Below are 27,264 nucleotides of genomic sequence, written 5' to 3'. Positions count from 1 at the left end.
CTTGCATCTCAACCCGAAGCTGTAACGTGCCAGTGGAAAGGGCGAACGCTCACCGTTTGCCACGCGTATCTTACCATCTGAATAATTCGTCGAATACAAGAAAGCTACAGTGTATATTTCATCTACCACCGACCACTATGCTTCCGCTGCTCCTGTCCTGCAAGTCGTACTATCCGTAAAACGTCTACTAACCCTCGATTTTATGTAAATAACTGCGACGATTGAAGCTATTGAGAAGTATGATACGGAATGTAACATTCGGAGTCGACGACCACGATTGATCAAGCATTCATCACATACCACGACAACAGCACCGACACATTTGACACCAACTTTTCTGACAATAATGACGACGATGATAATGATGATGATCAGCAGAAAAACGTTCAAGAAGCTTTGAATAATTCCAATTCATTAGCCATCCAGACGACATAGTGAAAGTTCAATACTGAGAGCAAATGATGTTCGACGATGTTAATGAGGCGCATAAGAGATGATATCCCTCAAATAAAAAGCAGAAGAAACAATACTTTTTCCAAGTGATTATAGCCCACTTACTTAATTCATTTCTATTCTCAATACAGTAGTGCCTTATACCAAAAGTATTGCACATATTGCACATTCCGAACAGTCTTGTAAATGGTACATAAACAATGAATAAGATAATATACATCGAGATCGCAAAGGTTCTAGTTTGATATGGAGAATAGATGGTAAACAGTTAAACATTGTGCCTGTCTTAACGTTATACAACAACAATTATTATTGATCAGATCAATTTTTTTCCATAATCTTTTGTGTCTTTTTTCTCTTCATAAATTGATTACTCTCAATATCATTATTATTTATTCACAGTAGCCCCTAAGACTTTTAAGTTATAATCTTTTTGAAATATCTTGAGGAGGAGGACTTAATAACTCTTGATTTGAATATTGGAGTCATGCACTGGATTGGAACCGAAATGTTTATTTTCACCACTTGCACCATTATTATCTCTTTTCTCTTCTTTACCTTGTGATCTGAAAGATTGACATTTGTCCTTTCTTTCTTTTTATACTGTTTTCCGTATTTAGCCAAGACATCTTAAATGACTGATCAACTTTATTATCTACTTTTATACTCTACTTATCCAATTGTTTTTTGCATATTACTGATCACTGGCTCTGAAGTTGTTAATATCACTGCTATGTCTTAAAGCAATGTCCGACGTGTTTGGTGGTTCGAGTTATGCCGCTGCAAAGTCCTAACGAGCGAGTAGGGTCTAAGGAAAAAGAAAATCACGAGCTCTATCACTCGTATGATCATTTAACCAAGCTACTAAACGCTTTATAATAAGGCTGAGATCATAGTAATCAAGACTTGTGAGCATTAAAAGTTCTTCTTTTTCATTAAGAGTAACAATCGCTTTATATACTCTTTTGTTGGTCCACTAAAAATGCAGGAACAGCAGCATAAATGTGTATGTGAAGCATGCTTCGTTGGTGCCACATATAATAGGTGTTACCAAAAAAGGATGTAGTGGGGGATTGTTGAAGGTGACCTAATTGACATGTGAAAAGAAAACACTGAGGATGGCGCTGATCATATGTCAAAAGGTCAGCATGCAATTCATTCACTAATGATCTTGTAGTAGCAAAAGAGCTTCACTAACTTTCAGTTTTTACAGTAGCAGCAACACTTACGAGATTAAGGTTATGTCTAAAGAATGGCCCGTCCGAATTTCCCAGGTTATATTCCGCTCGTTCGTTTTATATGAGCAAGCGGAATGCTCAACCCTCCTGCGCAGCGAGACTGATTAACTTCCATCAAACTGCATAATTGTATTCTACTTTTGTAGTATGGCAACAGTGATACCACGGTTACAGAAGAGCAAAAACAATTTAGCGCTCGGAAAAGATATTGCCGTAAAAGTCGTTAACAGCAAGACATAGCAGTATGATATAGAGGGTCGTTTCATGTGAACTGCATTTTACATACAACTCAAAAAGAAAAATGCTTTGGGATCTTTACAAACTAGCTTGATTTCGTGCAAAGCAAACGCGCAAAGTGGAGAAGGCAAAGTATTATAAATTCAGTAAATCTTCCAGAGTGCTGTGGGAAACTTTTTGCATAAGCGAATCTTCTCCACAATTTTAGTTTGTCCTTGTGTGCACGTTTGACGTATGCTGGATGCACAAGCTTACAAGATTACGCCATGCGAGAATCACATGCATCATGATTTTCCAGGGCCAAGTGGCCTGCTTGAGAATTCAAAGGGATATAAAAAGTCATCCTACTATTCATTAACTCGTGGATCCTCTTTTTCTCTTTTGCTTTTCTCTTTTTAATTCCCCACGCCCGGTTTCTCTCTTATCTCCTCCCCTAAATTCTATTTACGACAACAACGGCATCAGCGAAGATGACTCGAACGTATTCACTCCAGCATACACTACCTCGATTGCCTGTTCCTTCACTAAAGGAATCATGTGCCCTTTATTTGCAGTCGTTGAAGCCACTATTGACACCAGAACAATTAGCACAGTCTGAAAAACATGTATCAGATTTTTTAGCAAGCGAGTTGTCGCGTTCATTGCAGCAGCGACTCATTGATATTGACCTTGCATCGCCAAACAACTGGCTTGAGGATAATTTCTGGTTACGGAAAGGTTAGATTAAAAGGTGACAATTCTGATGTCACATGAACATGCGATATGATGCAATCTGGCAGTATGTAAAGCAACCATTTTACTAACTCACTCCGTGGATCTTATCGCTATATATGCTCATGTTAGCATATCTCGAATGGCGGGATCCACTGATGGTTAACAGTAATTGGTACATGTTGGGTCGAGACGATGCAAAACATCCCGAAGAACTATTGGCCAATAATGGTGTACGACCTTTTGGACAATTTACACATTTTCAGGTGCACCGAGCAGCACACATGATATACAGAGGTGTTGAATACAAGGAATTATTGGAAGCGTAAGTATTTAAGAGAAAAAACGCGTGCGATGGGAATGAATAGCAGGATTGGTTATGTCCGTGAGGCCATTCAGTAAATTTATTGATGGATGACGATACATTGTAGGGAGGCGATTCCAGTGGATATGATCAAGGGACAAGCACAATGCATGTGGCAACATAGTCGTATATTCACCATCACACGTGTTCCTTTCTATCATTGTGACACTTTAATCCAACAAGACATTTCTACATGTCGCCATATTGTTGTCCTTGCTCGCGATCAAGTCTACAGAGTACCAATATACAAACAGCAAGGCCAGAGCTGGCAGCGTTTAACAGCTGAAGAGATCGAACAGTAAGAAAAGAGACATAAGTTATGCGTTTCACGGATTTCGGTTTGCATTAATGTTGACGACTGATACTCAACAACCCCCTCGCTCACGAACCATCGATCCTTAAATTAGACATCTCTTGGCTATTGTCTCGCATTCCCTCCAACTCCAACAACCACAAAGCCCTATCGGCGTGATGACCGCATGGGACAGAGACAACTGGGCCGTTGCACGCAATCACCTTCTGGCCCTTGATCCACAAAATAAAGCAACTGCCGATATCATCGAAACCAGTCTTTTTGCCATCGCACTTGATGACCACAGCTTTGGCGCAGACACTGCTTCTTGGACTCGAACTGCATTCTGCGGCCATCAAGGCTTGGGCAATGGCCATAATCGATGGTACGATAAATCGCTCACATTCGTCTTTGAAAGTAATGGTAAATGCTATTTGACTGGTGAACACTCGCCCTGCGACGCTTTGCTCGTCAGTTATTTGTGGGACCATATGCTCGACGTACATTGCACCGCACCCTTTGACGCCAGCATAATTAAACCAGCCTTCAACAACATTCGAGTGCAACACTTAACATGGCGTACGGATGCGTTCATTGATCAGTGCCTTAGAGATGCTCAAGCATCAGCTGATGCCACAGCAGCATTTTCGGATTCGTGCACTTGTTACTTTGACGATTACGGAACGGACTGGGTAAAGAAGGTCGGCAAAGTTCCGCCAGACGCTTTTTATCAAATGGTGCTACAGCTCGCCTACTATCGTCTACATAAAAAAGTCGTGCCTACATACGAGACGGGATCGACTCGCAAGTATTTGCGTGGACGGACGGATACTATCAGAACATGCAGCGTTGAAAGCAAGGCATTCGTGGAGGGATGGTGCAACGATGCTGTGGATGTAAGTTTATTAATTTTTTATGTCAAAAAAGTGGAGGAGAGACGAGATACTGGAAGAAGGGTCTTACCAACCAAATATGCCAAAATTCTTGCACAGATCAAGGCCAAGTACGAATTACTAGTTAAGGCAACCTCAGCCCATCGTAAATACACACAAATTGCCAGTGAGGGCAAAGCATGCGACCGCCACTTGATGGTTCTACGTCTATTGAACGCAGACCACCAAATACGCTCAACTACGACCGGAAAACTCGAAACTGCCCCTATGCACGCCATGTTCAAGGATCCTATCTTTCAAGAATCCATGACATGGACACTCAGCACATCTGGACTGCAAGCTGGTATTCGATTGATGGGTACTGGTTTTGGTGCTGCTACACCAACAGGTTACGGTGTAAACTATATGGCAGCCCCAATGCTTGTCAAGTTTGGCATCGAGTGTAAACGCGTACCGGAAACTGTTACAGCACAAGAGTTCTCAGATACGCTTCGAAAGGTCTTGCTAGATATGAAGGATGTGTGTGAACAAGTTGGTGGACAGGCCGAGCAGCAACAGGCAAAGATCTAGCATGGTGGATAATAGATTGTATACTTCGAAATTTTTTACATAATTGCATATTCTACCTAATGACGTCTATGAAAAGGTTCTTACTCTTACCCAGAAGTGGTGGCTTTATTCTGAGTACGATTGGGGGTATTTTGTATAATATGTGGGATGATGTATGGCTGTTATTCTGATGGATGGAACCCTTGAGAAATTTGATAAGTCGGATTAAATGTAAACATGAAAAACGTTGCATAGCTAGTACTCAATCTCTGATCTTCAAACAGCTATAGATAAAAACCATGCGAGCTTCTAACAATGGACAAGCTATATTCTATTTCGTCGGGCCGCACAAGTGAGAAATTGCCTTTTGATACCTCTTCAAAGATCACCTATGGTCTAAGTCACTCGACCAGTTCCGAGTTCGCAATGAATCCTCTGCACCAAAAACAACGATGTTCCAGGATTCCTTGACTCTTTAATCCGGCCATACAACTCCATATAAAGATAAGCGAATATCCAAGTGCTTAAGTCCAACAAATTCAGCGCTCACCGCTACCGTATATCCAAGTTCTGTTCGATGATTATCATCTGTACTAGGCGGGACATTCGTTGCATAAGTTTCATGATTACATATAAAGGCGCCATGTACTCCAACCCCGTCAAACCTGGCTTATTTAATGGCATTTTCTGCAGCTGCAACAAGGTCTTAGATTCAAGCTCTCCATATCGTCCTTTTGTAAGGTCTTGATTCGGTCTTTGGTTGAATGTCAATCAATGCTGCACTGACTCCATATCTAATATTGTATGAGGTGGAATTCGTAAATTATTTTCGGTACAGAGTGGCCGACTACTGCACCATACTTATATGAAATGACGCCACCTTTATCATGCACAGCCTACATTACTTTGCGTCAGCCCTCTTGCTAGGATTTTTTTCAAACATTCAAAGTTCAAAAAGTTGTTAGGTGACATGTTGACTAGTTACATGATTTCTTCACTGTCTGTGCGAGCGTATGTTTACAAAGAGGAGTGTTCGTAGGTGGAGGAGAAGGAAATACCATACTCATCGTCATCTTATTGCCATAAATTACCATAAGAGCTTGTTGCTATTCATAAGAAATTCTATTTACTCATTGTCCTTTTTTTTACATGCATTGCACTAAAAATTATCATCTGCGTGGTACTTGCCTCTTGCCATTATTACTGGTGTGAAACCTTTTTTTTGAGCCTATTATTGTTATGATTAATAAAAGAAAGCATTGTCCTCTTTGTTTAAAGAAAAAAACTCGGGTTCCTTCGGTCTTGACCGTTACCCCAAAATGAATGGACTTTCTTTTCGTGATAAAAAGTTACACCATGTATGTACAAGAAGTGTGTGTGGAGGAAAGGATCCATTGAAGTTTCGGAAGAGGATCTTTGCTGGGTCCCAAACCTTATTTTTTTCAAATAAAGGCAGTCTTGACAAGCAAGTAACTGATTTGACACAACCCGCTTTATGCTTTGCTATTGTTCACCTGAGTCGGTAGACACATCCGTGCACGTACGCTTACGCATGCACACAAAACACTAGTCAATAACTATAAACATACACCCATATTTGACCATTCAATACTCTTTTTGCGGGAATAGACCTTTTGCTTTAAAAACCCCACCATTGAATAGCTGCCTTTTTTCTTTCTTATCAATTTACTTTAAGCTACTATCATTCGCATCCTAAGTTCACTTAATCGTTATCAATCAGCACCGTCACCTCAACCACACTCCTTTCATCTTTCCTAAGCCCACTCACTCGTTCATTTTTATTACCGTCTCTTTGACATCCCTTATACAACCGCCACTCTCTATTTTAATATAATTACTGATACTACTATGAAAGCCGATCAACGTGGTACTACCAATGGTGCAGCTGGATCTGCATCTTCCTATATTGATATCAACAAGATGACCATGTTAGGATTCAGCCAAACCCAAATCGAGGACATGGTCCAGCTGGCATTGACTGTGTCCCCCTCGCAACGACGCCGGCGTCCCCGTATCCGCAAACGCGATCCTACTCGTGTCCCTCGTCCCATGAACTGTTTTTTGGCCTATCGTCTCGAGAAGCAGAAGCAAATTGCAGCGATATGCCCGGGTACAAACCACCGTGAAATTTCGAAGGTCGTGGCCAAGTGGTGGAGCGAAGAGCCGGAAGTCGAAAAGCAAAAGTATCGTGATCTTGCTGAGCAGGACAAGCGAATTCATAAAGAAAAGTATGTCATCTTGTTGATCTGTGTTGATCAAGAGAAGTGCGGTGGGTGGAGGGAAAGGCAGTGGTGGTGCTAGAGGAACTTGATAGCATTGGGAAAAAAGGCTTCGTATCTTTGATATTCTTCTTATGCCATTTTGAAACATTAGGTATCCCGGCTATAAGTACGCGCCAAAGAAAAAGCGTCAGCGTCCTGCCACCGATATCAGCAGCAGAACCAACAAGTTTTGTAGAACCGGCAACAGCGAAAAGAAAGAGAATTCCGTCGCCGTTGACTGCAAAACCGTCAAAATGGAACCGTTGCCATCGCCAGTAAATGAAGTTGCCGTGACAGCAACAGGGTTGGCCATGACGACGAGCGACCTACAACAAGGAGCGCAGCAGCAAAACGCCTGCTATTATAACACCTCTCCAGTAAACCAGCTCTCTTATCCTTCTGAGTTCCCATGGTTCAGGCCTACTGGTGAGGTCGTCCTTCCGGCACTCGCGGATCATTCGGCAGCAATGATTCCTACGACATCTTATGAGCACAACAGCAACCTGACCCAAGATATTCTCTATGATCCGAGCCATGAAAGCAGCTTTAGCAACGACAGCTATCACGCCTATACTGCAGCATATCGCATTACCGCCACCGGATCCGCGTTTTGGGCCGCTCCTGTTAATGCTACCTTTACTCCACCCATGCAGCACCAGCAATCGGAAATCTCGTGGGTCAGCAGCAGCTACAACAACAACAACACTCCGCCATCGTCACTTATCACTACACCATCCACTGTCGAACTATCACCCATCTATGAGCCTACGTCTTCTGGATTCGACGTGGAAGCCACTGTTCCTCGTTGGGACGACATTGTCAAATCCGCTTTCTCGCACTACAGCCAGCCCGAACAACAACACGATCATCAACAACAGCTTGTCGAAGAACATCATTTGAAGGATCTGTATCAGCTTGACCATCAGTCATCCTACAATCCGACACCATTCGCAGACCTCAATGAGCCGCTCTATGCAGACACAGCAAGTGGAATATCGCATGATATCTCCTTGTTGGATGCACTTCATACTATAGAAACCATCGCCCCATCTCAAATTCACCTTGATAGCAACGCTTGTACAGATTAAAGCTACTTATTAGCATACACCACTATTAACGACATTTGAAACTTTATGTTTGTACACTAAAAAATAAAAGCACTAGGCTTTATAGGCCCTATTTTTGTTTGAACAGTATATCATCATGCAAAGTGCTGCAAAATCACTGCTGCGCTATGATACCAACATTACCGATGATCATCGATCTTCATTTAATCATCGAAAAGAAATTGCATATAAGCATTGCCAAAACCATAAAGAAAGACTGGATTTGCATAGACATCTCCCTTGAGGACATGGTAGTCAGTCACCTTTATAATATTGATACCCCGAGAACTATCCCTCCAATAAAATCTGAATACAAGAAAGAGCTGCATAACAAACATCAAGCACATCACATCACACAACAACAAGAGCTCTACTACAGCAGCCTCGCAATTACTACAACATTCTTGCACTTTCCATAAAGTCAAGGACACAGCGATCCAATAACTACGCAGCAACAACTCTACAAACTTCTGGCACCTTCCAAATTGCCAAGGAATAGCTAATAATAGCATTATTCCTAGACTTTCCAATTGATTCCACATCCATAACCATTGGATGCGAGTACTTTCCACAACCTTCGAGCATCATCTTTGATGTTCAATTATTATAGATGTATTGAATTATTTTGAAAGATATAAATACCCCCTCATTTTATTTGAATAAAGACATTGAATTTCTACCTCCCACTTTTGACTTAACTTTTCAAGTGTTGTTTTCAATCACTCAAGACCTAAACACGGCTTGTTTTATCTTACATATTGTTTATTGCTCATAAATGAAGCTAAATAAACTCTTCTATTAAGACCAGACGTAACATGCCTGCTCTTATTTCTCATTTACTTGGACAGACGTAACATTCCTGATCCTTATTCCTCATTCATTTTGGACAGACGTAACATCCCTGATCCTCATTTCTACTCACTGAGCTTAATTAAGACATCAGCTCCTTACTGTTTACAACCTTAAACATAACCCATACACATTTTTACCTTACTTTACACTCATATCACTTAACAACCCGTCTGTAATAAACGATATTATTACTGGTGCTCACTACTAAACATACACATAAACCGTTACGCAACTACCTGGAATACCCCAAATTCACCGTAACAATATTTTGTGGGGACCTTATTAAATTTCGGACAAAGTATCTGGCTGACCGATCAAATGCATGCATCAATATTATGGCGTATTCCTTATGCAAGGTCAAATGCATGTATCAAAACAGTAAAGTGGGCGTCAGCTAAAGGGGCCATTTTTTGCAAAAATCAAATCGACTTTAAACCCCGCGTCAGGTGATCAATAAGAGGGGATTCTTCCTCTTGTTGAATGTCTTGAACTTCGATCTCTTGTTGTTCGCGTTCAAGTCTCAATCTTTTTCCTTGTTCGTAGTTGGCTTTACCAACTTCAGCTCTTCTTTTGGTTCCTGCCATTTAAATGAAGGCGGCAGCTATATGTGTCTCCCTGCTTTTTAGAATGCTTGAACCCACATCATGTCCAACATATGCACTCTTGTGGTATATTCATAGCCGATTGAATCGCCGCGCCCGGTTGTCATTTGTTTTGGTTTGAATTTTTTGGTCTTGTCTGCGCTGCCATGCCTCTTTCCCTGGCGTTGCTTTTCAAAACAAATCATCGTGCATCTCAAAAGGATTCTATAAAAAAAAGAGTCCTCTATACCTTTTTACTATTGCACTTACTCTTCATACACGCTACCGCAACAGCCGCGTCAACCACTTCCTGCTCAAAAAACATGCCCATCCGTATTGCAGAACCCAAAGACGCCAACGATTATACAAAGATCCCCTTCCAGTTTGCGCAAGAATGTTCGTAAACATGACATAGACTTACCCCATGTATTTGCATAGTATCACTTGATCGACATATGAATATACTCACTTTCTTATACGCATATAGTAACAGCAACGAATGTCTTTTTGCAACTTCCTGATGGATTCTCACCACTCGAACGCATGGTCTTACAGACCACCGGCAACCTCCAGCGTCTGTTATCTGCCTATTATAACGTTCCGAGCCGTGTCGTTGTCTTGAAAAACGAGCTCATTCCTTGTGAAGACCAAGACGAAGACGGCAATAACGAGGGTAGCCAAGGCAACACCGCAAATGACATTACCATTGCAACGACTTTGTCTCCATTGTCAGCGTCTGCTTCCTCCCTTTCACACAAAGAGCAAGTCGATAACAGCAACAGTAGTAGCAGTGACAGCTGTACTTTGCATCAGGACGTTGGACACATTGAACTTGATATGCTATTCGAGCGAAAGATTCTAATGTACTTTGGTGACAAGTTGGCGTACGAAGCGGACTCATTAGTATCTGTCAAAGACCAAGAAACACTGAGCCTACTGTCCAAGCATGAATATGGCTTGGGTCAAATCTTTAGGTGAGTTTTTTTTCTCACCCTTCACCGTTTTTTTTTGGGTGTGCTGTTTTCATGGTTACACTTGATGATCTTGAGTTTTTCCCGACCCTGGGCTGGCTCACGCGATAAATGTTTTGACGCCACTCTACTCTCCCTAGCCACTTGCGACGCACACCAAGCTTTGCATTACGGGTGGTCGGCCGCCATGGTACCGAATATGGTCAGAGTTTCTGGAGAGACTATTCCCTGAGTGCGCCCGGTGTGGTAGATTGTTATATTCGTGAAACATTTGTCGAAGGTCTCTTTGAGCCGTACGCCGGCAGTAAGGACTCTGCTGGTCGAGGCACTGTCTGGTACAATCCAGAACAACAACACCTTTGAACCATAATAAGACTCCATTCTAAAGGCATCCTAACTCTCATTCTCATAATTATATTTTCCCTTCTCTCCTTATACGCATACTATCTCTCATACTCTTAATCATATCCTCCCTTCTCTCCTTATACGCATAATCGTAAGTAGACATTTCATTTCTAAGACCGGTTAATCGGTCCAGGCATATCGTTACGCGTAATAAATCTTGGCATAAAATGATTGCATGTGGCACACAAAGTCCAAGCAAATATTAGGGAAAAAAAGGCCGCGTTTTTCACTTATTCGCTTAACTCTTTCATTTCCTTAATACAACAAACACGATGCAACCTCCTCCAGCAACCAATGGCCCCGTCATTGCAGGCTATTTTGTCAACTGGTACACCTTAACATGAAAGTAAAAAATCTATACGTCTTTGGAATTCTTTCTTCTTACTCAGACTTCTTACAACCTGCAGGGGAATTTATGCGCGCAATCACAATGTCTGTGATCTCGCTGCCGATGCTCATAAACTTACCCATTTGCTCTATGCTTTTGCAAATTTAGAGCCTTCGGGCGAAATTGTGCTCGGTGTAAGTCCCATGGTTCCCAACGTGTACATGTACTTGAACATAGTGCGAGCAAATTGACATACTGTTTGAAAACACGCAAAGGATGTATGGGCAGACAAGGACAAGCACTTTCCTCCAGAACAAACGATTGACCACCAAGCTGATAGTTGGAATGACCAAGGCAACAATCTAAATGGCAACTTTAAGCAACTGTATCTCTTGAAACAGAAGAACCGGCATTTGAAAGTTACACTGAGTGTGGGTGGATGGACATGGTCGACAAACTTTGGTGCTGTTGCTGCTGATCCACAGAAGCGACAACGGTTTGTTCAATCAGCTATTAAGCACGTAGGTGATCTTGGACTTGATGGAATTGGTACGTTGTTGTCATTCATGCGAAATGTTGGAAAAGGAGAAGCTATACCTACTTATGTTTACAAGCAAGTACGGCGAATCTATACTAATCATCCCTATTCCAACGTATTTTTACTGCATACAGACATTGATTGGGAGTATCCAAAGACACCTGAAGAAGCCTTTAATTTCATCCATTTATTATACGAGATCCGTATTGCACTAGACATGTATCAACAAAGCATTGGCCAAACCAACGAGCCGCGACTGTTACTGACACTTGCCGTCGCATGTGGACCATCCAACTATCGACTGTTACGCTTACGCGAAATGGAACCCTATGTCGACTTGTTTTATCTGATGGCATACGATTTTGCCGGCTCTTGGGACAGCACAAGTGGCCACCAATCAGCCATGTACGGCGGCAAATTAAATGGCCATCAAGCCGTGAGCGATTATATGCGCAATGGCGTACCGCCTCACAAATTGGTGCTCGGCTTACCCGTATACGGTCGTGGATTTTGCAATACTTCACAAACCCCCGGTAGCTCATTCAACGACATCCCCGAAGGAACTTGGGAAAAGGGCATGCTTGATTACAAACACTTGCCGCCACCGGGTGCGACCGAATATGTCGATGAGCAGCGGATGGCTTCTTGGTCCTATGATCCGGCTAAACGAGAGTTGATCAGTTATGATACACCCGCAGTGATAGAAGCAAAATGTGAATATATCAAACAGCAAGGATTGGGCGGTGCCATGTTTTGGGAATTGAGCGCGGACCACAAGGGTGAGCATCCGCGAAGCCTGTTGAACACTGTTTATCGGTCGTTGGGTGGTCAGTTGGATTCAATGCCCAATCATTTACGATTTCCAAAGAGCCAGTACGAGAACATTAGAGCAATGAGTCAATAAAGTGTACAATATCGTTGTTTATTGGTCTTAAGAATATAGTAGTAATCTCGAAATGGACGGGTTGATTATATATTAAGTTTCAAAATGCATCCAGTAGTAGTTGTAGCAGTAGTAAGAAGCGGGGCATGAGAGGTGGAAGGAAGGTGAATAAAATTTATCGAAAACGTAGGTAAAAATTGACAATAAGCGCGCCAACCAAGAGACAGCAGAGTACGGCAGGACCCCACAAATCATCATAGCGGCCAAGCATACGACGATTAATCATCCTAAAGAGTGGAAGCATCCCAAGTTAATCTGGAAGATGTAGTGACAATACATGGACATACTTTTTGTTACTTACCAAGCTCGCTTTTCGAAGCGATACAATGCATAGATCGCTACCACTGCTGAGATACCAATAAAGATACCACCGGCAATACGCGAGACACTGTCACCAAAGTTGAGCAAGCTGAGAGCGACAGTCAACAAAAGAGCACAAAACTGGAGCCAGCTGATAAATGTACGTTCGTTGGCGAAAAACACCTTTGGCTCGATCTTAATTTTTTTGAGTGGTATATTCTTGGTCTTGTCATCCGCATCCTTGACCGTCAAATGCTTTTCGTTGCCAGTACCAAACAGGATCTTTTCCCATAAGGCAAGAGGGCGTTGCTGTAACTCCACTACCTCCACTTTATCCTTGCCCTTGTCCTTCTTCTTTTGTATCACTTCCTTTTTGTCGATATCCACATAAATATCGCCGTCTTGTGTGTTGACTGGATCGCCCAATTCGTCCCCTTCTTTTTCCTTGAGGTTCTCGGCGGTCTCTGGTGGAGGTGGACCATAGTAGAGCGGATTGTCACCTTTTTTAACCACAGTGGCACCAGGTTGCTCGTTAAATATTGAGGATGCAGAAGATAGCCCGTCACTCTCCACAGACATAGCAGATAGATAAGCGGCGCTTTGCTGTGCACCCATCGGTGCTGGCATCAAGTATGGTTGCTGTTGTAAAGATTGACGATGATCAACCAAGGTTTCGGCACCGGCTGAATCACGAAAAGTATATCCCGTTGGTCTTGATTGTAGCTGCTGCTGTTGTTTTGGTTCTTGTTCTTTGGATGGTACTTGGAGTGCATCTTGTTGCTCTGCTGACCGCATTTTGGTCGACCGTCGAATCGAATCTGCAACCATGCCGATACGCCGCTCCTCTGTCGCCATAGCACGCTGATACTGGCCATCGATCAAGGGTTTGTATGAGCCGGACCGACTCAAGCCAAAGTTGGTTTCTCTCGGCTTGCGAATATCCACCTCCATCTCCGACAACCACCAAGGTAGCAACGGGATATGGTTGCGATAGAGATACGAGGCGCCATGAAGATACTTTGAGAATTTGGGCACTTCGTGCACCAAATGTGATTGCAGCAACTTGTCCAACCATTCTGGCGCTTGTTGACCAAGATGGGTTTGGATTTTGGCCTCTAGAACAGCATAGGGAAATCGGAGTACATCCTCTTCGGGCAAGTTGTTGAATGGATACTTTACACCCACGTCGTCTCGGTGCCATTCGTCCGGTTTGCGCCGCTGCTTGCCGTCCAGACTGTCTTCGCGTATAAACGTCAGGTTTGTGTCAATGGAAATACGTACACGCTGGTCGCCAGGAAGTTGGAACGCTGTCCGGTCGTAAAACACACGGCACATGGGGTGCAAATCTTTTTCCTTGAACGACTTTTGAATACCAGTGGCAACAAAATGACTCTGTTTGACAGATTCTTCATCCGCGCCATCAGCTTCTAGCCGTCGTGCAATTTCATCAGGCGTCAGCTCGCCCGATATAAACTTGGACACGTCGCTTGCATCTAATCGAAAGCGATCCTTGATAGAGACACCGTTCAACCATGGTGCATGATGTGTCTTGCGCTCGATAAACACGCTGCCTTTATCACTTGGACCGTACCACCGAAACCGGATTGCCTCTGCGCTTTCATCCCGCTGCAACCGACCGGTATACAACTCGAAATCTTCGTTATCAAAATACACTGACGAGATGGCCGAGTCTGTGCTTTCATATTCTTTTTCCTTGTTGAAGATCAACACTGGCAGATGCAACAGGATAATCGATTGGACTTCAGTGACGTTATCCGGATGAATCCAGTATTTGGACGTTGCTCGCTCAAATGCGTTCTGGTCACCACCGGCTGCTGCATTACCCGTTCTTGGTTTACCCCGTCGACGACAGATATCATGCAATGCGGAAATAAAGACAATCGCCACGTCGAACCGCTGGTTATCCAAAGGCCACTCGCGCAATTTCTCGACGAAATGCGTTTTCAAATCCAGATTTGTCCACTTGTCGTGTTTTTTCACCATCTTTAAGAAGCCAGTATAGTTGATCCGCGTGAACTTGGACAAGTCGTTGATGTCGAACAAGACTTCGGTCAATGCATCGTCCATGATTTGCCAGCTCTGTTCGGACGCCCAACGTTGATTGGACATGAATGATTTGACTGTTCGTTCGCAATAGCAAATCCGTGCTTCTGCTTCACCTAGCTTGGCTGTAACAAAATCGTACACTTTTTTCAACTCGTTGTCCAGCATAGCAGAAAAGTCTTGTTCGTCTGCTTCTGACCATCCGTGGTCCATCTGACGTTGCTTGAGCTCCATTTTGAGCATGTCGTATTGGATATACGAGAGCCGCCATGGTGGAAAAATCTCATTTTGCAAGGTCGTACCAAACTTCATACCGTCGCTGTTTTATTCGATTTTGCAAAACAATGGAGAAGAATGTGGAAAAGACAAACCAGTTGAACCAATTCCAGGTGAGGGAGGTGTGTGTGTGTGTGTGTGGGTTTAGCTTGCCACCATCAACTCGCATCCATTCAAGGGCTTCAGAGCTCAAACAGATTTATGTGAAACAAAATGCGCTACCAGTACCTTTTCATTAAGTACAAGCGTTTGAAGATACCCTTGATGAAGATAGCAATACTGTTGTGACTTGAACATCAAGGTATCAGGAATCAGACAAGTACTTGTCTGACATTAGTAGCTAGTAGTATATTGAAGTTCGTACCCATCTTTTGCAACGCGATGTCCTTCTTCCCCTTTTTGGAATGCTGCATCTTTATAAGTCCATAGTGTCCCTCAAAATACGTACTTTGCGTATATGTTATGCTCTCTTTTTGTTTGTTTGTCGAATTATCAGCTCGACTTTGCATCTGGTAAACTTATCTGGATCATTATGTGTTGTTGTCTCGGATGTTTCTGTTTCTGTGTCATAAAATTGCTTAATTTTCCGTGTCCCTGGTTTTTATGCTGCTTATGGTCAACATTCAGTATGTAAATTACTTGGCTCATCATGACCAGGCGCAATAGTCATATACCTGCTCATACATCGTTTGTGGTACGACTTCTTTTGGTTTACTTTGGTAACCTATTTTTCCTTTCGTTGGCGCATCTGGTAGTTCAGTCTGAATAGCGAGGTACCTCAGGAGAACTCCTTCGAATGCTGATATTATAAAAGATATGTATGTGGTATATAATTTATTTAAATGTGTGTGCGCGTGTTCGTTTTTAACTAAGTGATGCAATCATGAAAATACAGGTAGCAAGAATGTCGAAACAAAAAGAGTCAACTGCCGATATATAGAATAGGGGTACTATAATTTGTTAGAAGTTAGGTCTGCTGTTGGGTCTGATTGTTGATGCCAAGATACGTCGAACTGGATGGGGGCTGCTGCATACGCAGGACAAAGTTGACCTTTTTTTTTAAAAGAGAGATGTTATTATAACCAGAGACTCAGCCAGTAATAGATAAAAAAGATAATAGGCGAGGGCTATCTACTTACTATAAGTGCACCAACAACGAGGATGCAGAGACCAATGGGGCCATAAATGTCATCATAACGTATTCGAGGACGGTTGGTGATTTGCCAAGCACGATATCGGTAACGGCCGAAAGCATACAAAGCCAACACCATGGAAATACCGAAAAAGGTGGCACCTGCTATTTTGCTCACACCGTCGCCAAAGTTGAGCAACATGAGCGCTGCCGTAAGAATCAGCGCCGCAAACTGAAGCCAGTTGATAAACGTCCGTTCGTTGGCGAAAAATATTTTGGGTTCAAGCCGTTCGACTTGGTCTTTGTCCTTGTTCTTCTTTTTCTTTTTCTTTTCGCTTGTGGGATTATCGTTGCTAAATTCATCCTTGATCATAGCCGAGTCGCGCGCTTGGACGATAGTCCTGTTGTCCATATTATAATTGCTGTAGCTAGTAGGATTGTCGGCGACGACACTATTATCCATGATAGACATGGATCGCGGTGTTGCCCGTTGCTGTTGCTCTATCATCAAATGATCTGTCGATGAGCTGTCGACAAAACCATTGCGTTGCGTATCTGAAGAAGTCAAATAGTTGCTGCTGCGGTTGCGTACGCCGTTAGAGCCAATGTTGTTGTACGAACGAGATGCTTGTGAGTTGCGCTCAAAGTCAAGCATCGGTGGCTCGCTACTGTTCCAGATTGGATCGTCAAATGGATTCACTTGGACAACATGGGCACCGTCTTGCTGTTGTTTTGATGATGGGATTGTACCAGTGACCATGCCACCGGCAGCATAGCCGCGTGGCTGCTGCTGTTGCTGAGCAGATTTGCTTGCCTGGCGCTTGATGGTAGCACGCTTCTCCAATTGCTTTTCTAGATAACCCATACGGTAGCGGCCATCAATAAGTGGCTTCAAGCTCTTGGACCTGGAAAGACCAGTAAAGTCGTTACCGCCTGCCGATGGTTGCTTGGCATTGCGAATATCTAACTCCAGCTCGCTGAGCCACCATGGCAACAACGGCAAGCGAGGCTTCCAGAAATGGGCTGCGCCATGCAAATATTTGGAAAAGCGTGGAACTTCATACACTAAGCGAGAATCCAACAGTCGTGATAACCATTCTGGTGGCTCTTGGCCCAGGTGTGTCTGCAGCTTGGTTTCCAATACAGCATAAGGGAAATGGTAGACGTCGTCCTCGGGCAGGTTTCGGAACGGATGGTCAATGCCCATGTCCGGTCGACGCCAGGAGCCTTTGCGGCGATCCATGTCTTCACGGACAAATGTCAAGTCCGTGTCCAAGGAGACACGCAGGCGCTGGTCGCCAGGAATTTGGAATGCTGTGCGGTTATAGAACACACGCATGATTGGGCTCAGACGCTTTTCACGAATCGACTTTTGTACGCCGGTGAAAATAAACTTATTTTGGTCAATAACGGCCGAATCCGTGTTTTTCTGTCGGAGTTCGCTGACGTACTGCTCAGCGGTGTAGCGCTGGGATATGAAATCATCCACTTTGTCGACATCCATCCGGAAGCGGTCTTTGACGGACACGCCATCAAGCCAAGGCGCATGGTGTGTTTTGCGCTCAATAAATATGTCGCGCGATTCCATGGGCCCATACCAGCGGAACCGGATGGCCTCAGCACCTTCATCGCGCTCCAGGCGCCCACTGTACAGATCGTAATCGTCATTGTCGAAATAGACACTGGAAATGGCGCTGTCGCTGGCTTCAACAGGCTTGTTTGGATTGAAAACCAAGACCGGCAGATGGAATAGTAGAATGGCTTTCAATTCAGTGACATTGTCTGGATGCACCCAGTATTTGGCTGTGGCTCGCTCGAATGCATTTTGGTCAGCACCTGCAGCCGCATTACCAGTACGGGTTTCGCCATACAGTCTGCAAATATCGTGCAAAGTTGATATTTTGACCAAAGTCGTATCGAACCGCTGTCGGTCCAATGGCTGCTGTTTGGATCTGGAGATCTCAACCAGTAGCTGTTGTCGGTTGGTATTTGTTGATTCGTCATGGCTCTTAATCAGCTTTGTCAGTGCCAAAAAGTTGTAGCGAGTGTATTTGGAAAGGTCGTTCAGGTCGATTAGAATGTCGGTCAAGGCTTCGCCCATGGCGTCGTACATTTGTTTAGTTCCAGCAGATGTTTGGCGTTGCTGGATCAGCGTGCGCTCACAGTACGCTACTCTGGAATCGATTTCTCGCTGTTTGCGTGTGATGAACTGGTCTACTTTTTCGGCTTCCAGACGGATTGTGCGTTCAAAGTCAGCCTCGTCGTTGCGGGTCCACCCTTGGTCCTGACGTCGTTGCATGTCTCGCTGGATCGCCTCGTATGAGACATATTGGAAGCGCCATGGTTCGTATATATTCTGTTCGAGCTCTTCACTAAACGTCGTCGTCGTCGTTGCCGTCGTCAGCATTCAAACAAAAGAAATGAGAGAAAATACTAAGGTAGAGGGAAGGTTGGGTAAGAATAAAGGAAGTGGAAAATAGACGAAAGAGAAAGGAATAAAAGGGGCACCCGCACGCTACAGTAATAGCAGCACTGTCTGGAAAGGACAAGAAAGGGGAAAGCGCAAGTATTTTTCCAAATAACATCATTACGGCTGCTGCTAAGCGCTGGTTGTTTAGTGCAACCACCCCCTTTTCTTCGTTCGCATATGTATCATGAGCACGTATAAAAAGCGATCTTGTGTCGTAATGGCTGCAGAAGAAGGATAAACAGTATGCGATATCCTGACAGCAGGTGATCTCAGGTGGGCCACTCACATTCAGCCCCCTGGCTGGTGCTCCCTCTTGTTTGGTCGGTCGCCGTCTCATCATCTGCTATAGCCGTTCCCCCTCTTTTCCCCCTAATGCGTTCCCTTTCTTTCTTCCTTGTTCTTTCTCCCAATCTGCGTTCTGATCTATCATATTTAATTCTAACTATTAGTAGCACTTCCCGCCTCTTTTTCTTTTATTTCACTTTGCTCTAAACACTCACAATGACGAATAGTGACGGCTTGTCAAGTGAGGTATCTTTTCTACGGCCGTTTACAAGATAGCGGCCGTTGCTCAGCAGCAAGAAAAGTCTTTCACAATCATTTGCTATATACGCTTCATCAGCCATACGTCCATTACGTACATAAATACACGGAGAACTCAACTAAACTAATTCGGCACACGCCAATTAAGGCTTGCTGCTGCTGTTTTGCATAAAGTACAGCAACATTGCATCGTGCTTAGTAGTGACAAATTGGCGTAAATGATGTGTTTATTTTCTGTGTTTCTATCCCGAGCAATATAATTCGTGTGGCATGTCGTTTTGATATGCCCTTTGATTCACGAAGAAAACGGGGATCACCAAAATTTGCGGCCAGTGACGGGCTGCGTCTTTGTGTCCAAGTGGATAAAAACGGCAAAGTCTCTCAAACTTTATTAATGAAGATATGGCTTTAGGAATCGCTCCTTCTGGGCAAATCGTTAACTGCTCCTTGGAGAATGTGAACAAGCAGTACCGTAATGACATGCCCAGTTTTGGCTTCAAGAGACATGTTTCACATTGTATATTATTGTTTAAATTGGGAGAATACCAAATTCGAAATCCTTTTGATCCATGAAAATATACCATCAAGCTATAAAGCCTTATGACTGTTTATGTGTGCGTACGACTGCAACACAACGAATAGATGATGATGGGCCCTGTATGTTTTCTTTTCGTTTTGTTTACTAAAGACTGCTCTTGACCACACAGTGTTGCTGCCTTGTTGTATGCGATCTTTTCAGACCAACACGGACGCGTGCAGATATCCAGCAATGCAGATCTGTTGTTTATTGTGATTACAGAATGCACGCCTTGTTTCAAATAGCACGATTGGGCTGCGTTAAAGAAAGTGAGAGTGGGATACCCAGGACACGCAAGAATCTTTTTTTGTTGTTTATGTTGTGTAAAGTGTGTAACAAATTTGCGCGCATTACCCAAAAATAGTCTCGACTGTGTGTCAGAGATCCGATTGACGTGGCCGGCCACATATCAGCAAACCTGCACCTCCAAGGACCTCAATAATAGTAATATTGACACATCAAAGATATGTGTGACGTTGATGATGTTATGAGGCGATGACGGTCATCATTGTTTTGCTTTGAAGCATCTTTACCTACTACTGTCGTGAGTATCATGATGCTTCTTCCAGTCATTTTCAGACACTTCTGTACATACGCCGTCCGTGTTACTAAATACGGTAACCATATATTTCAAATGCCCGCAGCGATTGGCACTAGATTTAACACAGGCCAAACGTGGGATTTTGACTATTATGTTCTATTAGCGTCATATTACATGCATTTTATATGAAATCCTTGTAGCCGAGTACTTAAAGACGTAGTAAACTACAATGTTCAAAGGTCTGTGAAGGTCTTGTATATCGCAGATCTACCAGTGACTTTTTTCTAATACCATACCAAGGTAACCATCTAGTATCAGAAGTACTACCACAAAACCCTGTATCTTATAATAACTATGAATGTAACAATAAGCTAACAAAAACAACAGCAATTTGGTCTATATACTAAAACATGCGTAGATTACCGCTTCACCAACCAGTAATGGTTACCGGTACAATTCCATTACCTAACGAATCTACCACTGTATCTAAAATGAAACCGAAGCGTCAGGCACCAGTGCGACATCACGTTATGAATCTGCCCCTCGCTTAATCGTCATTTGACGGGTTGGTACCTTGACGGAGAAAGGACCAACTTTGCACTGCATGAAATGCTGTCACTCCCAAAGTTACAGGTTAATCAGCCGTCAGCTCGTTTTTACAAAATGTAGTTTTATTTCGTCGAATGGCAAAACGTCTCTCACTGTTACAGTTGTCAAAGAGTTGAAAAAAATGTATACGAAGATCTTCAACTGGATCAAAAGTGGTGGGCAAGTACTTGTAATACAAGTTTTCAATCTGAACAAGTGGCAAAAGTGGCGGTGGGAGATTTGATAGATTGTTACTTTGAAGTACTCGCTTCATCAGTAAATTTAACAAAATACTATCTTATGAGGGGTATAGTCTGTAAGTAACATGGTAACAAAGACTCTCATTTTGCTCATTCAATCATCTTGAACACCAAAGAGGATGTTTGGTCAATTTATACTACAGAACCCTATCTAATAAAATACATTTGAGCCTAAATATCGAGCTTCGTCGTTTGCCAGATTCCCTCAGTGATTACTTATTGTCTTAAAAGAAAAGGTAAAGCATCATATTGCATGTGCGGCTCTTAGTATATGATAGCCATGTGTCGGTTAGTAATTGGAGAGCTGTTTGATGATATAGGAAACATTGGATCAGCTTTCGCCCCTCTATCTTTCCTATCTTTCGAGGCGCCACACACCGATGCTCTACTTGCACAATCACATCACAGATAATGTGCAATGTGACAAAAGGTGGAGCTTGCCGTCAAATTGGAACAGAAACCACATTTCACAAGGGGAACCATAAGCTTATCAAAAGGTATCAACCCCACATTGAATATTGAAGATGGGCCTGCTGACTCTGTTGCAGGTATCAAAAATGTTGTTCCGTACGAGTTCTCTGGTTCCATTAAAGACATTACCAAAAAAAATTCGTCCCACTTCCTGCTTTAGTGTAGCAAGCAAAGGCTACAATGAAGGCTACACTTGCAACTATGAAGGTGATTTTTCCATCAATCGTCGACTCAGCTCCTTCACCAAATCCGCCATGGAAGGCCCTCCATTAAGAATTTAGGCAACTTCGAACCCGATAAGCGTTAGAACTAGCAGCAGTAGAGTTACATATCATGCAAAGTAACTGTATAATCACGACCCATTTAAAAAGAGCAACTACGGTTATTTATAGTGAGAAACAGTGGAATATTAACGTGTTGCATGATGACATGACTGGTCGTTGCTTATGCTTCATGTTGATTATGTTTAGGATATACTGTGTGCAAAATGATGTTTCATCAAAATTAAAATATTTATCTTATCGTTGCCGAGAAGAAGAAGTATAATAGTTTAAATTATTTGTTTTAACTGTAAGAACCAATGAACGTGTTGAAATAAAGAAACTCAATTGGTCTTCTTTATATTCTGATACTGCATTGTATGATAACTTATAGCATATGCTTGTGATATGGACGAGAGAGTGGCCGACTGAAATCAATTAGGTATCACTTTTCTACTAGTACTGCTTGCTTTTCTTCTCTTGTTGCCATTAAGTATGTGAAAAGTATCACGAGCCCACCACTTTCTCTAAGCTGCCATGCTTGCGTCGTCGCGCTGAACATGGTTGTTTGAACTTTAAGATCAGCAACTCTCGGTGAACTGTCCATTCATTCTTCGTTCATATCAAGCATATCAAAAGACAGCAGATTACGTACGCGTCGTGTTCAACCGAGAGGAAATTGGTTTGAGCTTCTGTTATCACGCTAATCCTTTTTGCTGTCAACAACATAGTAACTTGACAACTGACTGTTTACCTTGATGAGGTTCCCTTCTCATATCAAATAATAAAGTGTTACTCTATATTATTACGCTGCTGTTACAAAGCTTTACAAAGCGTCAATTCCGCTAAGCACAACTATGTGCTATCAGATTTGAGGCAGATAGCACTTTCATCAGGTTATTTTACCTGCTTTCGCAAATTCACTGTGCTATGTATTAATCTCAAAACAAACGACAGCAGACAACAAGTATTATCCATTTTTGGAACGCTTCTTAGCTCTCGTGTGACACTCCACAAGCCTCCCAAAATCCAAAAAATTCGCTTGGACGAGTTGAAAAAAAGTACTGCTTCATCCCAATTGTCCCAAGACATTCCACACCAAGGCATAACTTCTTTTATAGTCCCACTCGTACACTTTGTAAGTCGTCCTTATTCAAAAGATGGGAATCAATTCTGGTTTCAACCTAAGAATTATGGGTGTTTTTATATCTTTCTCGAGGGCTTTATAACTACCCCCGACGGGCACTGTATTATATTACAACAAGCGAAACTAGAGTCGCTTATACAACCAAACGCTCACCCTCTCTTTCTTTCTTTCTCTCGCGCCCCCCTCTTACCCCAACAAACCCCCTTTTCTCCTCTCGGGTTGCTCTCTATTATCGTACCTTTATAGATTACGTCCCGGACAATTAGCGACGCCTCCACTAATTATGAGCAATTGGCAGCCAACCGAACAAGGTCTTTCGGATCTTTTGCAGCTTTTGCGCGAAGCTCTAAATCCAACTGATAACAACAATGTACAACAGGTAAATAAAACGAAAGGCGTGGTTTTTTTAAGGAGAGCGTATGAGAGAAAGATCGACTTTGGGTGAACTTCTTTGTGTTGAATGTTTTACACACAGAAGGTTGAGGAAAGAACTAACGAGACCACTTGTATATCACTATTTATCACTTTCTTTGTACGAAAAATAGAAACTGGAGTACTTTAACAAGATCCCGGATTACAACTCGTACTTGGCGTACATTCTGACACAAATGCCACAAGAGGATCAATACGTTCGCTCGGTTGCAGGATTGACCTTGAAAAACAACATCCGCGCACACTTCCCTACCATTAGTCCTGGTGTGATTGACTACGTTAAAAAGTGCTGCTTGCAATATATCGGCGATGAGTTGGTTGGCAAGGCCGTGGGTATTGTCATTGCAGCCATTGTCGAGCGTGGACAGGTGCACAACTGGCTTCAGGCACTGGAAGTCTTGATGCAGAAGTTGGATGATCCCAACGCCGTTGTAGTTGAGGTAAAAAGAGAGGATGGGATAGCACCATAATACGAATAATTAGTTATTGGCTGGGTGTTAGTGATGGCATAATGTGAAAAGAAGAACCTTCTCGCATCAACGACTATCACTTTGTTGTATAGAACGCGTTCACGACGATTCAAAAGATCTGTGAGGATTGTTCGCGCGACTTGGACGCGAACGCAGGTGGTGTCCAACCTTTGGAATTTATGATTCCCAAGTTCATCACATTCTTCAATCACCCTAGCGATAAGCTTCGTTTGAACGCCATCACGTCGACTAGCCAGTTCATTACGCTTCGATCCGCTCCGCTGATGAACGCCATGGACAACTTTTTGAGCGCTCTTTTCAGCAGAGCCACCGACGACAGTCTTGAAGTGCGCAAAGCCGTGTGTCAAGCTCTTGTCAGCTTGTTGGAAATGTGCCCTACAGTTCTGTTCCCGCACATGCCCAATCTCGCCGAGTATATGCTCTTCTGCACCCAGTCGGATGATGCTGATTTGGCTTTGGAAGCGTGCGAATTCTGGCTCGTGTTTGCCGAACAAGACGAGTTGCGCGAACAGTTGGAGCCATACCTTCCCAAGGTTGTACCCGTGCTGCTTCGTGGCATGGTGTACTCGGAAATGGATCTGATGACTTTGGGTGGCGACGAGGATGACGCACATATTGCTGATAGCGAGCAAGATATCAAGCCTCGATTCCACAAGGCCAACTTGGTCGAGATCGAACGTGCTGACAAGAACGATTTGGATGAAGGTGGAAAAAAAAAGGACACCGCTTTCGACGAAGAGGATGATGAGGATGACGATGATGATTTCGATGAAGACTTGGATGACGAATTTTATGGCGAGTGGAACTTGCGAAAGTGCAGTGCTGCTACGCTCGATGTCCTCTGCACATCCTACGAAGGCGAAGTCATTCGGTTATTGATGCCCTTGTTAAAGACCGAACTTGAGAATCCCGACTGGTTGCATCGCGAGTGCGGTATCTTGGCGTTGGGTGCTGCCGCTGAAGGTAACAAGACAGCATCATTGCACGGTGGAAGATGTGGAAGTGTATATTTATTTTTGGACGGCATTGTATTTTGAATAGGTGGTTTGCAAGAAATCGGCCCCCATTTACCCGAGCTGGTTCCTTATCTTTTTAATAACCTGGTCGACCCCAAGGTAATTAGTAGATCTGAATTAGAAGCAAAGGCGCGTTGGTGGGACAAAAGTTTATCTTGTCGAAACGGCTCGCATGTTTGTACTTACCCCGTACTATATAATATAGCCATTGGTTCGCTCTATCACATGCTGGACATTGGGACGATACGCCGCATGGATCGTTCAGAGTGCACAACAAAGCCCCGAAGCCCGAAAGCACTTTCTGGAACCGTTGGTGCAGAAGCTCTTGGAGCGAATTCTAGACAACAACAAACGCGTACAGGAAGCCGCCTGCTCTTCATTCTCGCTCTTAGAAGAAGAGGCCACCACCGAGCTCGTACCCTACATGCAACCCATCCTTGTCACCCTTTCTACTGCATTTGAAAAATATCAGCACAGAAACTTGCTTCTCTTATACGACACCGTGGGCACTCTTGCCGATGTTGCTGGCAGCGCTTTGAACACTCCACAGTACATCGACGTCATCATGCCACCGCTTATCAAGAAATGGCAAGAGATCCCTGACGAAAGCACAGACTTGTTCCCTTTGTTGGAGGTAGAGGCTAAAGATGCATGTTGTGTGGATATGTTCGTCTACTCACTCGTGTGTGAATGGAAATCTGTTATAGTGTCTTTCATCCATCACCACCGCGCTTGGCAGCGGCTTCAAGCAATTCGCACAACCCGTCTATGTCCGATGTGTAAAGCTTGTCACCCAAACTTTAGAAGAATGTCAAGCTGCCAATGCTAACCCCGCGAATGACATGCCCGATAAGGACTTTATGATTGTCGCGTTGGATCTTCTTTCAGGCATTATACAGGCTTTGAACACTGACGCCGAGCCATTGGTGGCTGGCACTTCCCCCAACATCGTTCAGCTCCTGTCCCTCTGTATACAGGTAGGAATACCGTGGTTTTTTATTCTTTTCAGACCATTAACTGACCGGATCTCCTCCAATTTACTTGACAGGATGAAGTAGCCGAAGTTCGACAGTCGGCTTATGCAGTCCTTGGTGACCTTGCTATCTCTTGCTTTGAGCAAATCCGTGCCGTCGTCCCTCAATTCATGCCCCACATCGTCTCTCAAATCGAACCCGTACCCGAACATGTCTCTGTGTGCAATAACGCTACTTGGTCGGCAGGCGAGATTGCCATCAAATGGGGTAAGGCTTGTAACATGTTGCTTGATATGTGCATATATGCAGATGACTGATCCTCCCCACCTTAATTTTCCTTCAAACAGGTACCGATATTCAACCATATGTCGAGCCTATGCTTCAACGTCTTTTCCAGCTTATCGTAAACCCTCAAATTCAACGCACATTATTGGAAAACGTCGCAATTACGATTGGTCGTTTGGGCCTCGTATTCCCAGACCTGGTTGGTCAACATTTGCAGCTCTTCATCAAGCCTTGGTTGATCACACTTGCACCCATCCGACCAAACGAAGAAAAGGCATCTGCATTTAGCGGTCTCTGTGAAATGATTAAGGCACATCCGCAAGGAGCTGTCAAGGTAAGAAAAAAAAAACTGATAATTTTGGTATCGGCTAATGCTAGATTATTGTAAACCTTTGTATGTGATACTTGATATTTCTCCCATAAACTTTAGGAATTCTTGCTGTTCTGCGAAGCTGTTGCAGGTTACGCTGATGCGCCCACCAGTTTACACGAAGCATTCAGAAATGTATGCAAGGTTTTTTTTACTTGCTTATACAAATTGGGGTCTAACATACCTTTTATCAAATCTTCTGATTAGATTCTGGCCGGCTACAAGAATATGTTTGGTGAAGCACAGTGGCACCAGGCTTTAGAAACTATGCCAGCGGAAGCGAGAGGTCCATTGCACGAACGATACGGAATAGCTTAATAAACG

At 43.4% G+C, this 27,264-nt stretch overlaps 8 protein-coding genes across 8 annotated transcripts; 5 read left to right on the top strand and 3 right to left on the bottom strand.

The window, feature by feature from the left end:
* Nucleotides 1-2,398: 2,398 nt before the first annotated feature.
* BDB00DRAFT_754590 (acyltransferase ChoActase/COT/CPT) lies at nucleotides 2,399-4,758 on the top strand (the record flags this gene model as incomplete). Its single annotated transcript, XM_053118773.1, has 5 exons — nucleotides 2,399-2,645; nucleotides 2,772-2,964; nucleotides 3,071-3,301; nucleotides 3,411-4,191; nucleotides 4,288-4,758. The coding sequence occupies 5 exons, from the start codon at nucleotides 2,399-2,401 to the stop codon at nucleotides 4,756-4,758; spliced, it is 1,923 nt and encodes a 640-aa protein (XP_052984990.1).
* Nucleotides 4,759-6,235: 1,477 nt separating this feature from the next.
* Nucleotides 6,236-8,449, top strand: BDB00DRAFT_935436 (uncharacterized protein). Its single transcript, XM_053129189.1, has 2 exons — nucleotides 6,236-6,986; nucleotides 7,132-8,449. Exons 1-2 carry the CDS (start codon nucleotides 6,607-6,609, stop codon nucleotides 8,105-8,107), a joined length of 1,356 nt encoding a protein of 451 aa, XP_052984989.1. The 5' UTR covers nucleotides 6,236-6,606; the 3' UTR covers nucleotides 8,108-8,449.
* A 1,432-nt stretch (nucleotides 8,450-9,881) lies between these two features.
* On the top strand, nucleotides 9,882-10,892 carry BDB00DRAFT_783833 (uncharacterized protein; the record flags this gene model as incomplete). The annotated part of the gene is made up of 3 exons (XM_053120414.1): nucleotides 9,882-9,954; nucleotides 10,046-10,532; nucleotides 10,670-10,892. 3 exons carry the CDS (start codon nucleotides 9,882-9,884, stop codon nucleotides 10,890-10,892), a joined length of 783 nt encoding a protein of 260 aa, XP_052984988.1.
* A 314-nt stretch (nucleotides 10,893-11,206) lies between these two features.
* Nucleotides 11,207-12,704, top strand: BDB00DRAFT_754476 (chitinase; the record flags this gene model as incomplete). Its single annotated transcript, XM_053118764.1, has 4 exons — nucleotides 11,207-11,262; nucleotides 11,342-11,456; nucleotides 11,538-11,811; nucleotides 11,935-12,704. The coding sequence occupies 4 exons, from the start codon at nucleotides 11,207-11,209 to the stop codon at nucleotides 12,702-12,704; spliced, it is 1,215 nt and encodes a 404-aa protein (XP_052984987.1).
* Nucleotides 12,705-12,864: 160 nt separating this feature from the next.
* On the bottom strand, nucleotides 12,865-13,244 carry BDB00DRAFT_726388 (uncharacterized protein; the record flags this gene model as incomplete). Its single annotated transcript, XM_053118248.1, has 2 exons — nucleotides 12,865-12,970; nucleotides 13,045-13,244. Coding segments are annotated over 2 exons (306 nt in total), but the record flags the coding sequence as incomplete, so codon positions are not given.
* A 618-nt stretch (nucleotides 13,245-13,862) lies between these two features.
* BDB00DRAFT_738362 (VTC domain-containing protein) lies at nucleotides 13,863-15,419 on the bottom strand (the record flags this gene model as incomplete). The annotated part of the gene is made up of 1 exon (XM_053118423.1): nucleotides 13,863-15,419. A coding segment is annotated over one exon (1,557 nt), but the record flags the coding sequence as incomplete, so codon positions are not given.
* Nucleotides 15,420-16,350: 931 nt separating this feature from the next.
* BDB00DRAFT_867340 (VTC domain-containing protein) lies at nucleotides 16,351-18,922 on the bottom strand (the record flags this gene model as incomplete). Its single annotated transcript, XM_053126334.1, has 2 exons — nucleotides 16,351-16,434; nucleotides 16,523-18,922. The coding sequence occupies 2 exons, from the start codon at nucleotides 18,920-18,922 to the stop codon at nucleotides 16,351-16,353; spliced, it is 2,484 nt and encodes an 827-aa protein (XP_052984984.1).
* Nucleotides 18,923-23,655: 4,733 nt separating this feature from the next.
* On the top strand, nucleotides 23,656-27,258 carry BDB00DRAFT_754428 (armadillo-type protein; the record flags this gene model as incomplete). Its single annotated transcript, XM_053118760.1, has 10 exons — nucleotides 23,656-23,751; nucleotides 23,939-24,244; nucleotides 24,367-25,258; nucleotides 25,337-25,410; nucleotides 25,517-25,945; nucleotides 26,019-26,288; nucleotides 26,360-26,552; nucleotides 26,633-26,904; nucleotides 27,001-27,075; nucleotides 27,148-27,258. 10 exons carry the CDS (start codon nucleotides 23,656-23,658, stop codon nucleotides 27,256-27,258), a joined length of 2,718 nt encoding a protein of 905 aa, XP_052984983.1.
* Between the last annotated feature and the right edge of the window lie 6 nt (nucleotides 27,259-27,264).

This window comes from Zychaea mexicana (assembly GCF_025766255.1).
Source record: "Zychaea mexicana strain RSA 1403 chromosome Unknown BDB00scaffold_4, whole genome shotgun sequence".
NCBI lineage: Eukaryota > Fungi > Mucoromycota > Mucoromycetes > Mucorales > Lichtheimiaceae > Zychaea > Zychaea mexicana.
Note: the sequence above shows the minus strand (reverse complement) of the source record. Positions and strands in the feature narration are given on the sequence as shown.